We start from the raw sequence: 15,501 nt of genomic DNA on the forward strand, positions 1-15,501 counted from the left end.
TATTCGAATTTGTGATAAGTTGACGAAGCCGTTAATGATTCTTAAAAAATAATAATAATAATAATAATAATAATAGGAAAGTGATTAATAAGAAAGAGGTGTAAGGATGCAACTAGTCGAGTCGGTAAAGATCATATTTTTTTTATTTTTCTCTATCCCAAAAAAAAAAAAAAAAAGACTAATAGGAAAGAGATTTCATATGTTTTATGCATATAAACCGTTAATTATAACCAAAAAAAAAACTAATAGGAAAGAAGTTTCATATATTTTATGCATATAAAATAAAAAATAAATAGTGACAATATGATCTTCCATTCACTTAAAAAAATGTATATTAAAATTAAAGGAGAAAAAAAAAAAGAAATAAAGCAAATAACAGATGAAATTAGAAGAGGGAAAATTTGATAGGTGCTTCACATGGCCTAAAACAAATAAGGTGTAGCTTTCCAGATAATATTCAATCAGTGCAGCTTCTTGGTATCGCTCACATGGTCCATTAATTGCTAATTGAGTGGAGGCCATGGGGCTACAATCTACATAAAGCAACCTTATCAGGATCTTCCTGCCTTTAACACCAACACAGGCCCTTTCATACTCTATACATATATTCCTAGGTTTTCTTCTCCTTATTGCAACTTTTTTTATTTTTTTATTTTTTATTATTAGTATTCTTTAATATCAATGACATGGTAATATGTTAAGTTGTACAGATATTTTTGGATTAAAAATCTAATTTAAACATGACAATCAACCTCTTAAAATATATTATGCCACCATGTCTCTTATACAAATTAAAGAATGGTTTACAAGATCAAATTTATATATGTTTTGTGCTCTTTTAAAGATTGAATTTGAACAACCAATAAAAAAAATCTAAAATTTGAAAATCTTTGTTAGAACCGCAATGTCATCAAACAACTGGATGTTGAATATTTTGCTCCAAAATACTTGTGACCCACTTCCAAGCTACTATTTTTTTGCATTATAAAAGTGAAAACAGAAAAGGACTCTTTTGTATTTGTTTAATGGGTTCGCAGGCTCGCAGCATACTGATTGACTTCTTTTATTCACCATCAGCTTATTTTGGTGAGTTGGTATACCAATAGATATTGCTGAAAATTCATATGATAACAAAAGCTGCAACAGAATTTTTTTATTATTATTATTATTTTTGTTTAGTGCCATTAAGCTTTTGTACGATCAGATTTAGGGAAAAAAAAAAAAAAAGTTTCTATGAAATAGGACCACATGATGTGCACATGGAGCCTGGTCCACCAGCCAATCAAGCCAGATGATGCAGGGTAGAAATTGCACTAATTTGGGTTTTGAGGTTTTTTTGGCAGGATTTTGAATTTTGAAAGGCATCCAAGGCCACAAATTGATGGTTGTTGATAACCATGTAAGCCAAGCAAAAGCATCCCAATTGCAAGTAGAAGATTTTAAGCTTTTTTATCTAGGTGCTAGTAAATGGTTTATAAGATAAATTTTGACCAAGACGGTCGAGATCCGAGTATCATAATACCCATTTGGATTAAAAATTTGATTGTATTTATAATTTAAGTACCATCATTATCTGGATCAAAGGTTTAGTTATATCTATGAGATTGTAAACCAAGGATGACATATTAATCCATTCCAATTAATTTTGATCAGTAAGAAAAAAATGATCAGTCGGTTGATTATATCAGCTAAACACTTTTTTGAGCTTTTCAAAACCAATAGAAACGGTTTGAAATTTGGTTGATTGGTTTCTGTTAGTTTTCAATTTTTGGACAAACAAAGCCAATAAAAAATAATAAATTAATTTGGTTGGTGTATTCGTTTGATTATTTCAGTTTTTGATCAGTTTTTTTAATTTTATATCAATTTATTTATAAAATAATATTAAATATATATATAAATATGGGTAAAAATATTATATATATATATATATATATAACACATATAAAATATTAATTTATATCTTTTAATTAGTTTCGAATTTCGATTAACCGTTGGTTGTTAAAACCAAACATCGATACCTATTAACCACACATTTTTTTATTGAATTAACAACTGGCTTTAGTTAATTTTTTTTGGATTTCGGTCGGTTGGTCTTTCAATTTTGTCAGTTAAAATGCTCACCCCTATGTAAACTAGATGTATGTGAAATCGTCATAGGATTGATCCACCGTGTAAGATCTTTAATTATTTAACCCCTTTTTTTATATTAAAAAAAAAAAAAAATTCAAGTAAGATTTAGAAAGTGGGCCTCGAGGCCCTCAACCAGTCTATTATCAACCCAACCAAATGCTCTAGAAATGGGCCCAAAATGGATACTGAAAAGAACTGGAGTTTCACAGTGGAGCCCATTTTAAAGCCTCATAATTTAATACGACGACGTTGAAGATTTTCTTGTTGATCCCGAGAACGTTCTTCGATATGGTTGCTGATACCTGCAGACCCAAAAGAAAAACCCATAACCCGACCCGAATACCAGAGAAACTGATGAAGACGACGAGTAATTTATAACAAAAAGAGTGAGCGAGAGAGAGTTTCAGCTTTTCCGATCTGAGCTCGTAGAACCACGACCGTGCGATATCCGATCTCCGATCTCCGGTTGTTCGTTCCGATCCAAAAGACCCCCCAAAAAAAGAGAGGACCACCGATGTATCAGTGGAGGAAGTTCGAGTTCTTCGAGGAGAAATTGGCGGGAAAGGCTACGATTCCCGAGGAGGTCGGTGGAAGAGTCGAGTGCTGCTCCAGCGGGAGAGGGAAGGTGGTGATCGGATGCGACGACGGTACCGTGAGCCTTCTCGACCGAGGTCTCCATTTCAATTACGCCTTTCAAGCTCATTCTTCCTCCGTCCTCTTCCTTCAGCAGCTCAAGGTCCATTTAACAACTCCTCAAAAAATTCTGTTGTAAATTCACTTCTCTGTTTTCTTGCTCTTGTTTGGTTGCCGAGAAAAATGTAGGTAAAGGAAAAAAGATTATGAAGTGTAATTTGTCCTTTGGGGAATAGTGTGGTCTATATGATATAGGGATTATTAGAAGTAACTACGGTGTTAATTTCTATTCCAGATGGGTAAAATTACTTATGGTTCTTCTGTAATTTGTTCTGGAGCTAGTTGATGAATTGGGCATTGACGAAAGTTTGATCTTTCTTTTATTGTTGAAACCAGCAAAGAAACTTTTTGGTAACAATTGGAGAAGATGAGCAAATTGCTCCGCAGCAATCAGCTATGTGCCTCAAGGTTTTTGACCTTGATAGGATGGAGCCTGAGGGCTCGAGCTCAAGCAGTCCTGATTGTATTGGAATCTTGCGCATTTTCACTAATCAGTTTCCTGAAGCAAAGGTATTTCATCTGATTGCTTAGGTTCTTTCTCCATATTGTGGATGCTTAAATTTGTTTTGTTGAATCTTCTTGTGGTGATGAAAGTTTGAATCTTGTGATTACTGACGCAGATTACATCGTTTTTAGTCCTAGAAGAAGCCCCACCAATACTGCTTATGGCTATAGGCTTAGATAATGGTTGCATTTACTGCATTAAAGGGGATATTGCACGGGAGCGAATCACCCGCTTCAAGCTTCAGGTGGATGGTCCGCCTGACCAGAGCCAATCCTCAATTACAGGTCTGGAGTTCAGAGTGGATGGTCAATCCCTTCTGTTATTTGCTGTAACTCCTAGTTCGGTGAGCTTATTCAACTTGCAAAGTCAACCACCAAAACGGCAAACCCTTGATCAGATTGGATGCAATGTCAATAGTGTTGCAATGAGTGATCGTTCGGTATGCAATTCTTCCTGATCTTAATTTCGAAAAAGGGGGGAAAAAAAAAAGTAAAATCATGTTACTTGACTAGAATTCTTTTTTATTTTATTATCATGGAATGCTGACTGTTACATGGTTTTCTAATAATCAGGAGTTGATAATTGGTAGACATGAGGCTGTGTATTTTTACGAAGTTGATGGTCGTGGTCCTTGTTGGGCTTTTGAAGGAGAGAAAAAATTCCTAGGGTGGTTTCGTGGATATCTATTGTGTGTCATTGCAGATCAAAGAAGCAGCAAGAACACATTCAACATTTATGATCTGAAGAATCGGTTGATTGCCCACAGTCTAGTGGTTAAAGAAGTTTCCCACATGCTTTGTGAATGGGGGAACATAATACTAATTATGGCTGACAAATCAGTTTTATGTGTTGGAGAGAAGGATATGGAAAGCAAGTTAGATATGCTTTTTAAGAAGAATCTTTATACTGTAGCTATCAACCTAGTCCAAAGTCAGCAAGCTGATGCCGCTGCAACTGCTGAGGTGCTAAGAAAGTATGCGGATCATCTCTATAGCAAACAAGATTATGATGAGGCTATGGCCCAATACATTCATACAATTGGCCACCTAGAGCCTTCTTATGTGATACAGAAATTTTTAGATGCACAAAGAATCTACAACCTTACAAATTACTTAGAAAATTTGCATGAAAAGGGGCTGGCATCTAAGGATCATACCACTCTTCTGCTTAACTGCTACACCAAACTGAAAGATGTTGAAAAGCTGAACATCTTCATAAAAAGTGAGGATGGTGTCGGGGAGCATAAGTTTGATGTTGAGACTGCTATAAGGGTCTGCCGTGCTGCGAATTATCATGAGCATGCAATGTATGTTGCTAAGAAGGCAGGGCGGCATGAATGGTACTTAAAAATCTTACTTGAAGACCTTGGCAGGTATGACGAAGCCTTGCTATATATTTCAAGCCTTGAACCAAGTCAAGCTGGGGTGACAGTAAAAGAGTATGGTAAAATTCTCATAGAACATAAGCCAGTTGAGACAATTGAGATACTCATGAAACTTTGCACGGAGGATGGAGAATCAGACAAGAGAAAAGCCTTCAGTGGTTCATACTTATCCGTGCTACCATCTCCTGTTGATTTTCTTAACATTTTCATCCATTATCCACAGTCCCTTATGGATTTTCTTGAAAAGTATACCAACAGGGTGAAAGATTCACTTGCTCAAGTAGAAATTCATAACACACTTTTGGAGTTGTACTTGTCCAATGACTTAAACTTTCCATCGTTCTCACAAGCTACCAATGGTGTGGAGGGAAATTCCAGGATAAGATCAGGAACACCTGTGATGTCAAAAGCTGAGTCCAATGGGAAAGTAATTGCTAGCAAAGATTCAATCAAGGAAAAGGACCGTTTGGAAAGACATAAGAAGGGACTAAACTTGCTTAAAAGTGCATGGCCATCCGAGCTGGAACATCCACTTTATGATGTTGATCTTGCAATAATTCTCTGTGAAATGAATGCAGTTAAACAAGGACTTTTATATTTATATGAAAAGATGAAGCTCTACAAAGAGGTAATTGCTTGCTACATGCAAGCCCATGACCATGAGGGACTGATTGCATGTTGCAAAAGATTGGGGGATTCAGGGAAGGGAGGTGATGCATCTCTTTGGGCAGACCTTTTGAAATATTTCGGTGAACTTGGAGAAGATTGCTCTAAAGAAGTGAAGGAAGTTTTGACCTATATAGAAAGGGATGACATCTTGCCTCCTATTATTGTTCTTCAAACGCTTTCAAGAAATCCCTGTCTGACACTTTCTGTAATTAAAGATTATATTGCTCGAAAACTTGAACAAGAATCAAAGCTGATTGAGGAGGACCGGCGGGCTATTGATAAGTACCAGGTTGGCATTTGTTGCATCTCTTATAACAATTTATTTTTATTTATACACTCCTATTTCAGCCGTTTTTGTTAGCCATCAGTGAATGATGGACATGGTTCTATTATCCCTCTTTTAAGGGTATTTGTATTTTGGATGGTTGGTGACGGTAAAAGTTGTTCCATTCTCAACCATTCTGTTGCATTACATGCATAGCCAAATAAACTCAAAGCTATTAAAAACACGTGCTGTTTTAAAAAAATATTTCTGATGTTTACAAGTGTGTGTCAAGTGGGCTATTTTTGGGATAAATGGGAAACCAAGCCAGAACTTGAGAATTTTGAAGGGAAATTGGATTGTTGTGAAGTGAATGAAATATAAATTTTTTAACCCAAGCCAAGTTTAAACATGGGGAAGAAAGAGATAGTTTATTCTTTGTAGATTTAAAAGGTCAATGTTTAATTTCCCTGATCTAAACAAATTGCATGTCATGGATATATACACATGTTTGATTGTGGGTCTTTACTATGATTACCTAAATAGTATTTGCTGAGAACCAATATACATGTGGATGAGTTTTGCCAGTTATTCATGTAATAAAAATTTCACTCGATTCTATGGAGCCATTTGGCTTAAAGATTGAGCAGGAATGTTTTTTCGCTTTCATGTTGATATAAAAGTTGACTTTAAGTTTTGAACCCAAACCATTATATGATGATAATTGAGCCTACAATGTGTTCTTAAATTATGCAGGAAGATACATTGGCCATGAGGAAAGAAATTGAGGATCTTAGGACTAATGCCAGAATCTTTCAACTTAGCAAGTGCACTGCATGCACTTTCACACTTGATCTCCCTGCTGTCCACTTTATGTGTATGCACTCTTTCCATCAGCGCTGCCTAGGTGATAATGAAAAAGAGTGTCCTGAATGTGCTCCTGAGTATAGATCTGTTCTAGAAATGAAAAGGAACTTGGAGCAGAACTCCAAAGATCAGGATCGTTTCTTCCAGCAAGTGAAGAGTTCAAAAGATGGATTTTCCGTGATTGCTGAGTATTTTGGGAAGGGGGTTATTAGCAAAACAAGTACTGCAGCGACAGCTGCCTCTGAATCAGGCACCGTATCTTCTCCAAGTGGCTTCTAAGGTTTGTTAATTTTTAGGAGTTTTCAGTATCTAGCTAATTCTTAAAGTGTTTGGCATCAAGCTCCATCCAATCCCATGGAAGTTTAGAATTTCAGGGATATAAGGTGTGATTGAGTGACTTCTGGATTCTCTGCTTTGGTGGACATTACAGCAGATACTTATCTAGCTGTGCCAACCCTTATATGGTGCAATTATGCTGTCAGAAATGAGAATGAAGGTTCATTGGCGTAAATCTTGAATAAGGGGTTGTCACTCATGAAAGGTATGATTGTGTGGAGCTTCTTTGTTTATATCCAAGCGAGTTTAGTTTCAGGGAGTGGATTGCTTTTCAGTTAGAGTAAAACTTCTTCAAATATGAACTAGAGAAGTTTTTTGTAACATGCATTTACAGGCGAAAAAAGAGAATAAATAGTAGAAATTTTCTGTGTGGTGATGGGTGATGGATGTATTTCAAAGGCCATGTTGCCTGGTTACATAGTTATTTGTCGTTTTACCTACTGCAATTACAGTTGTTAGACTTGAAGAAAATGCTTGCTGGTTAGCTTTCAGATCATCTATAGGGCAGGCCACCTTCTACCGTGGATTATTGATTTTGACCGCGGGTACGGAATCTTGGCTTTTAACGTATGACTTGTCTGCTGAACTATAAACGGAAACAGTATGATATTATTTTCCTCTGTGTCACCGGTCAGGTTTTGGGGCAAGAAAATGACCATGCATGAGCCATGCAGTTCTCTATGTCATTGTCCTCTCTCTCTCTCTCTCTCTCTCTCTCTCTCTCTCTCTCTCTCTGTGTGTGTTCAAGTAAAACCAGTGAATTTAACCATGAGAACCATTTTGGATGAGATGGTGAGATTGGAATCTAAGGGTATGTATTAGTTGGGATGACTTTCATGGATTTTTTTAGTGATTGACTTTTGTAAAATTTATAGATTTCTATTAATTTTTGTGGAGTTTACAAAACTTTTATAGGGTTAAAGTTATGTAAACTCTCATTTTAAAAGATTTTAATGGAGATTTATAGATTTTTATAAATATTTATGGACTTTCATATATATATATTGATAAGCTTTTATTAACTTTTAAATATAATGTTAATAAAAAAAATCATAAGAATCACTTAAAAAAAGGAAAAATTTGTTAGAAAAAAATAGAAATGTAATTTTATAACCTTTATAAAATTAATTAGAAAATATCCATAATTTATAGTTTTTTTCTTTTGATTTTTTATGTACAATTTATAATAATTCTTTTTGTTTTTTTATTATGAAGAAGTAGGGAGTGACCAAGAAGTATTCCAAGAGTATAAGAATGACAATGGGGTGGGATAGGATAGAGATTTCCTAAATAGGAAACGAAACGTGACGCTCCGCTTTTTTATTTTTTCAAATAATATTCAGTATTCTTTTAAAAAAATATTAGTTTATTAGTATAAAAATATATATATTTTAGTAATGAGTTTATACTTTTAAAAGCTACAACAATATTTAAAAATATAAATATAGTTATAAATGTGTAAATAAATTTAAATAAACATATATTCAAGGCAGGGAGTAGTGTACGTTTCGATCCCACCTCTTCTCTATCCTAAACAGGGATAGATTCTTGTGAGTTTACCATCTTTATAGGGGTTCTAAAGGTTTCTTCAATTGAGAATGGGCTGCAAAAATGATTTGTGAGATAATTTAATTGCATTTGTTTTAAAAGTCTTCAACAGTTTTGAGTTAAATGAGTGGAGAGTTTTTTAAATATATTTTTTATCATTTTTGACTTAAAAATCAATAAAAGTCATGAATTTAAAAAATCAATAAAAATCATTAATATTTTGAATTTTATGTTACTTTTATCAATTTGTAAAAAATCTTAATTGAATACTTATTAAGATGTACAGATTTTTGAAAAGCCACTTAAAATCTATATGAAATATATGAAATTTTTAAAAAGTTGAATTAAATACCACATGATTTTTGAATTCCATAAAAATATTTTAAAAAATCAACTAAACTCTCAATTAAATTAAATACAACCCCTAGTAGTAGTACCAATCTAGTAATACTGTTATATATATCACCTAAGTTTTCAAAATTGCAAGTTGTGTGGATTCAGCCAACACTGGTTGGTATTACTGTGAAAGAAGTTCCTGAATGGATTCTTCCAGGGGTGTCCCTACCAAATTGATTTTCTAGTTGAACCTACTTATTTGTATAGACTCCTTTGTCTGCAATTTATCAGAGAATCTTTTAAGAGTTATAAATCACTTGTCCATAGCACATCCTTCATTGTATTCGACATTCGTTTTACTCCAATAATTGGCCGCTCCATTGTTGAACAATTAATAATCAAAATGGGTATTGTAGGGTACATATTTTCTAAATTAGAAATAATTATACATGCTTGGAACTGATTTTGAGTTCGAATTCTCCATTAGGTGATATAGTTGTCGAGAGAGAAGCTGAAGCTTGAATTTTTGAATCTTTGTAACTTTTTTACTCGGTATCCTATTTATAAACTTAGAATCTTTTTACAAAAATATCTTTGTAAGAAGATCTTCAACACGCCGCCAAAGTTTAAAGGTACCCCTAAAACATTAAAAAAAAAAAAGATCCAAACAAATCCATGGTTGGCTCAAAATATACCAAATAATCACAAAGCAACCCAACGCACAGTTATACCTTCCCTAGTTAAGAAACATATGAAAACGGCTTCATCCCATACTCAATTGAGAACCACCTTATATTATCGATAAAAGCATCTAACTCTTTACAGGTTAACAGGAGGATGCTCGAATCAAAACATCTAGTCTTTTGTTGTCTTCCATGTGACTATGTCTGACCGTTAAGTTTATGAAAATACAAATTGGTCTTGGATGATTAAATGAGGACGTTATAGTGACAATTCTCTATAGTCCCCCTAATATCCTTCATAACTTAAGCTTCACCTGCCGACTTTATATTCCACAACTAATTAATTGCTTACATAAAATGGAATAATCTTTATGGTAGGCCACACAAGGTATATAGACCTCTTGACCATAACGCATCAAAACTACCCTGATTCTTTTTCTTTTAAATTTTTTGGGCCTGTGGGGTTGAGTGTCAACCTTGAACCTTCTTAGCAAAAGTTTCAAATAACACATAAAATGCATTTGATAGACTTAATCGAATTCAATTTATGTGCCAGGATTAACATACATGACATGTCATTTTCCAAGTGTTCTTTTCTGTACTTGTAAAAGTTTATACTAAAGTGATCCAAAGAGGAACAAAATAAAAATGAAGATGAATATCATTGCCCAAAATGAAGAAAAAAGTGGATTCCATTATCATTATGCTAGCCAAATGGGCCACCGTAACTTACAAACAAGTTATATGAGTAATTTGCAACACGAACTTGATTTCTCCATGCTTTTTTCAAGTAAATCATATAAAGAACAAAACCACTAAGAAATAAATACATAAACGAGCTTGTATATAAAACAGAGTTCTCCAAAGAAGAACAAACAGTGGCCTTGACAGCTTCAAAACAAAAAGTTATTTCCTACTCTATTGTTCTCTGAGCCAAAAAAAAAAAAAAAGGGGCAAAATATAAATACGTACACATATCAAATCTTTCATTACGGTTCCAGCTTCAAAGAGACAACCCTTGACTGTCTGTTACGCTTCGCCACCTTGACAAAGACTGCTGAAAGACAAGATGGAGCCCACCATGGCCTGCGAACCTTTTGTTCCCCTTTTAGGCAAGCCACTGCAATACAATTTGCTTCAGCATATAAAACTCATAGCCAAATTACAATTTAAATCCAAAACAATATCTGTATCTAGCAGAAGCACAATCTTGAATGGTAGACTGCACAGATTCACAACTTTTCAAAGTTTGAAAGACTAATCCAACGACTTGAAATGGAGAAATAACAAGTAAAAGCCAGTGGAAAGAAGCAACGTCCCCAGTGTAAGATGCAACTCATAAATGTTGGTATATAGAAACAGAAGACAGAATTGCTTTTATCAAAGATGTGTAACATTATAAAAATATAATTTAAACACAGCTAAAATTTTATAGAGATAAGAGTTGAACATTTCGTCAGATAATGCACTAATATAAGTTCCTTAAGGCCATGATAAAGTATTTAATTTCCTCGGATAATGCATGGAGAGTATCTAACCAAAAGAGGGCCTTCATGTGAAGTAATAAATGCAGAGAGTAAAGAGATACAGATAGAGAGAGAGAGACCTTTAATTCGCCTAAGTTCCTTACAAAGCGTGATGAAGTCTCCCCATTTCATATGGCATCGTCTAATAAACCGAAGAATCTGTTCGGTAGTGAACATGGACATGCCTTCCAAGTATTCTCCATTGACACCATTTTCCCTAAAAACCTGTCTGTAACTGCCTAGATTTATCTCTTCCAACCACAAACCAACATCCTGTCAAGGAAAAAGAAGCATGAGGCCGTGTTTAATCTTCACATTGTCAAACAATTAGCTTGTATTTCCACTCTTCCGTTTACATGTGCACAAAATCTATTTGCAAGTAAAGAGAAGATAAAGTCTGTTACTTCACAAAGTGACATCCTTTTGCACAAAAGTTTGCCCATCATTAATTCACTCAAACAGATGCTTCATAAAGGAAAAAATAAGGATAAGGTGATCATGGTTGTGCAGACAATTGTTGCTGTGTACATGTTCTACAGAGTTATAACTGCTATACTATGCTCCTCCAGTCATTAAGGCCTTCAAAGAATCATGAATAACCGTGAAAACTGCGAGCATCGGTACAATTTTGGGGTTCATCAAGCTGTTTACGAATCATTTCAGGTCACAGCAACCCTCAACTGATGAACTATCAATTTCAAATTTACCCTATTCCACACTCACCCTTGTCCTCATGGTTGTACTAAAGAATCCCCTTCTAGGTGCCAACATATATGTAATAAGTGATATACTAACTTCCCTCTCACACCATCAGCAATGTTTGTCTTATAATTTTCAATACAACACAATTTCTTCATAATCATGCTGCAAGCATAACCAAGATTATACCCATGTATCTCAAAACACGTTAATATACTGTGAGGTCCATATAATATATGGTCGGCCCTGGACAAGTGGAATGGTGATGTAAAATAAGTGTAGTTACAGCAAAATGCCGGAATAAAGTGGTTTGTTGAGAAAATTCCAGACCCACTATTGTCACAGTAAGCAGTCAGAAATATTTACAGCAATTACTAGGATCAATTAATAGTATTTATTGGGCAACATAAACGTAAGATGGATTGCTACTACCAGACCATCTAATTGTGACCATCACATAGATTAACAGGTGCTAGTCCTGGTCATCAACTATTACATCGACTTGTGTAATGAAGTAATGAAGGCAACTACTTAAATTAATTGTTGAACCACTAGTTCAGAGACTAGATCAATGATTTAGGTTATAGAAGTCCTATAAAAATAATTGCAAAGCAAAACGATATATCATCCTAGGCAAAAGAAGCAAATCATAAAGCACAAACTGTATAACAACAACATAGCATAACTCACAAATAATTGAATTGAATATCCCCTCCCTCCATTTCTTAAAAAAAATTATACAACCTTGTTTCCATCAAACAAAAGTTTCCAGTCATCGTTCCACTTCGATAATTGTCAAATTAGAAAAACACAAAAAAAATGAATTTTAACCCATCAATATTTCTACCAACTCTATACAAATTACCTCAAAGAAAACTACCAACTTCAAATCATATGCAGAACCTAAACGAGGAAGGATCGGATGTAACACAAATAAAACTATCTATTTAAAAGAAAAGGCAAACATCACAGTCAGAACTTAGGAACAGTATTTCCAATAATTCACCTTCAAGAGAAGAAAATCTAAATCACATAATATTATCAAACAAGATCAAGATCCGAAAACCACAGAGGGGGAAAGAAATTAAACAGAGAAAAATAGAGAAAGGAATTATTTCACCTCAACACTCCAAATGAAGAAATCAATAGGCTCCGGTTGCCGTCCTTTGCTCATCTCCCCTCCAAAAAGAAAAACAAGTACCTTCACAATTCACAAAAACAAACACAAACCATAAAAAAGACACACACTCAGACCCTCCAAAACCCCATTGAACAACCACTTGAGACCAAAACAACGAAAACCCAGAAGAAAGAAAGGTAAATAAAAACTGGGTTTTGCTCAAAACAGTTACTAAGATCCCAATAATTGTTTTCCAATTTAAACGGAAACCCAAAAAACAAACAAACAAAAAAAAAAAAAAGGAACAACACCCAAAAACAAAAAGAAACTACAAAAAGATATATGTATATTAAAAAAGGACTTACCGTGCAAATAAGGTGAAAGAAAACTAAGGAATAAAAATTTTCCACATTTGATTTTCAGAGAGGGAGAGAGAAAGAAAGCGAGTGAGGATGAGTGTGTAACAAAGTCATATAGTCTTTTCGCCCACTCTTTTATTTCTCCCATCTAATCTCTCTCTCTCTCTCTCTCTCTCTCTCTTTCCTTTCTTCTTTTTATTTTTTTATTTTTTATTTTTTATTTATTTTTTTGTCCTTTTACTTCATCATAATACTATTTCTAGCCTTTTTTTGCTTTTTTTTTTTTCCATCTCCATAACCACGCGACATCTGATGCACTCCTTACTTCACGCGCTCATTTTCATCCCCCCATTTGTCCAATTTTTCATCTTCTTCTAATCTTCTTCGCGATGACCTGGGAACCAGTCTTACTCTTTCTTACGTATAGAAATGATTGATCCTTTAAAAAAAAAATTATGCCACGTATTTTCTTTCTCATTCCATTTTGGATGGAGCTTATTAAATTTTTTACTCTTCAATTTTTAATATATGACTTAAATTAGAAGATTATCATTTTGTTTTATCAAAAACAAAAAATGTTATTTCTTATTCTAATATCAATTTTGTATTTGATTAAAATAAAATATTTTTTTTTATCAATTTGAATAGGTGATTTCTTTATCATGCTTTGAATCTAAATTTTGAAATGATTACTAATAATTTCGATATTTTTGCACTTTATCTCATATATAACAAATTAGAACCAATATTCTTTGAAATTTATAAACACTGCATCATTAATCTAAAGCTTTTATATTATGACTTTTTTAACTAATAAAATGATGGTTCAAAGGAAAAAAAAAAAAAAAGGCTATTAAAATGCATGTGCATTGTGTATAAGATATTCCTATAACTGCCAAAATATAATTTAGCAATTAAAAAATATATTTTGAAAATGTTTCGGATGGATGTTGCCACACTAGGAAATTGGTGATAATTCAATTATATAGAATATTTGTGTAAAAATCCCAAAAAATTATAATCAATAAATTGATAAACAAAAATCCAATCAAATATAATACCTTTAGCCAAATGAAACTGCATAGAAAATCGGTGCAAAAATCCTAAAAATTAAAATCAATGAACAGAAATCGATCCGATAAAGCATCTTTATTTATTGTCCCAGTAAATAATATATATAATTAATTAGTTTTTTAATCTTTTAATATTTTTCAACTGTCTTTTAGTAACTAATATAATATCATAAAACAAATTGAAAATTTTACATTAACTGGTATGCCAAGCTAATTTTACATAGAATTGTATAACTAAGAGAAGGTTTGGTAAAAGTTTTATGTTTTTAGTTTTCTATTTTGTTTTTAAAAAGCTAAAAAAAAAAAAATTACATGAATGACAAATAACGGCACGATAATTATTATACATTTCTAATTATATAAAATTATTTATCAAAATGAACCTCAATTTATAAATATTTTGAAATTATTTTCCTTTAGCATTATAGATAGTTTATTTAAATTTGTAGCTAGTCAAGAAGCCTACCAATTGACAACTAAACGATTAAAGTAAAAATTAAGACAAAAAAAAAAAAAAAACCAAAAACATAAATCTTATTAAATGAGATGGACCTGTGAAACGCTCATTTATTGTTAAAGTTTTTGATAGAAAAAGAAAAAGCAATAAAATACCAAAACCAAAAACGAAAATGTTATTAAATGAGGGGTAAAAAAAAAAAATATATATATATATATATATATAATTTTTTATATTTTTCAAAAAATTCATACATGTTTTCCAAAGAAATCTAATGCATACCTGTACAATTCACATTTGGTAAAGTTGAAACAAGCACATTTAGTAAAGTTGTTGGTAGAATTTTAGAAAGAAATAAAAAAGAAAAAGAAAAAGAAAAATAGTTGGTAGAAAAAAACAAAGGAATAAAATATATATATATATATATATATAGCATTTTTTTTTTTTTTTTTTTTGCTGTCATATTTCATATAAAAGCTTTGAAATTATTACAAAAAAACAGTTGAGCTCACATGGAGATGACACATGTCTATATCACAAGATGTCTAGGCTGGTTCCAGGTGGGTCCAAGATGTCTGATCTTGCACATACATTTGCAAGATCTTGATGTTGACCAGTGGGACCGTCCGATATTACTCCATTTGACGGATCAAATTAACCTAGGAGTCATAAGAACGGTCGATGATGATTTCACCAAGCTGCATTTTTAAGTCTCATTTTTGACCTCCAGTAAATAAAAAGTCCATTTTGACCCTAGAAGTAAAGAAGAACCGGCTGCATGTGCAACACGTGTCCAGGAACGCCGCTCACGGTGGATTATCGCTGTCATGGACCACACATAGAATGTTGAC

At 33.2% G+C, this 15,501-nt stretch overlaps 2 protein-coding genes across 3 annotated transcripts; one reads left to right on the forward strand and one right to left on the reverse strand.

Moving 5' to 3' along the window:
• Window positions 1-2,399: 2,399 nt before the first annotated feature.
• Window positions 2,400-7,837, forward strand: LOC107432208 (vacuolar protein-sorting-associated protein 11 homolog). The gene is made up of 6 exons (XM_016043292.4): window positions 2,400-2,869; window positions 3,163-3,336; window positions 3,447-3,770; window positions 3,904-5,673; window positions 6,403-6,793; window positions 6,880-7,837. Exons 1-5 carry the CDS (start codon window positions 2,648-2,650, stop codon window positions 6,790-6,792), a joined length of 2,880 nt encoding a protein of 959 aa, XP_015898778.3. The 5' UTR covers window positions 2,400-2,647; the 3' UTR covers window position 6,793; window positions 6,880-7,837.
• Window positions 7,838-10,090: 2,253 nt separating this feature from the next.
• On the reverse strand, window positions 10,091-13,272 carry LOC107432226 (uncharacterized). Of its 2 annotated transcripts, XM_016043322.4 has the most exons (4): window positions 13,127-13,272; window positions 12,762-12,842; window positions 11,023-11,215; window positions 10,091-10,536 (listed from the first exon to the last, which is right to left on the reverse strand). In XM_016043322.4, exons 2-4 carry the CDS (start codon window positions 12,813-12,815, stop codon window positions 10,406-10,408), a joined length of 378 nt encoding a protein of 125 aa, XP_015898808.1. In that variant the 5' UTR covers window positions 12,816-12,842; window positions 13,127-13,272; the 3' UTR covers window positions 10,091-10,405. The 2 variants fall into 2 exon arrangements, with proteins under 2 accessions (XP_015898808.1, XP_060672532.1); XM_060816549.1 differs by lacking the exon at window positions 13,127-13,272 and having other exon boundaries at window positions 12,762-13,050.
• Window positions 13,273-15,501: the final 2,229 nt, after the last annotated feature.

Source organism: Ziziphus jujuba, chromosome 4 (genome assembly GCF_031755915.1).
Source record: "Ziziphus jujuba cultivar Dongzao chromosome 4, ASM3175591v1".
NCBI classification, from domain to species: domain Eukaryota; kingdom Viridiplantae; phylum Streptophyta; class Magnoliopsida; order Rosales; family Rhamnaceae; genus Ziziphus; species Ziziphus jujuba.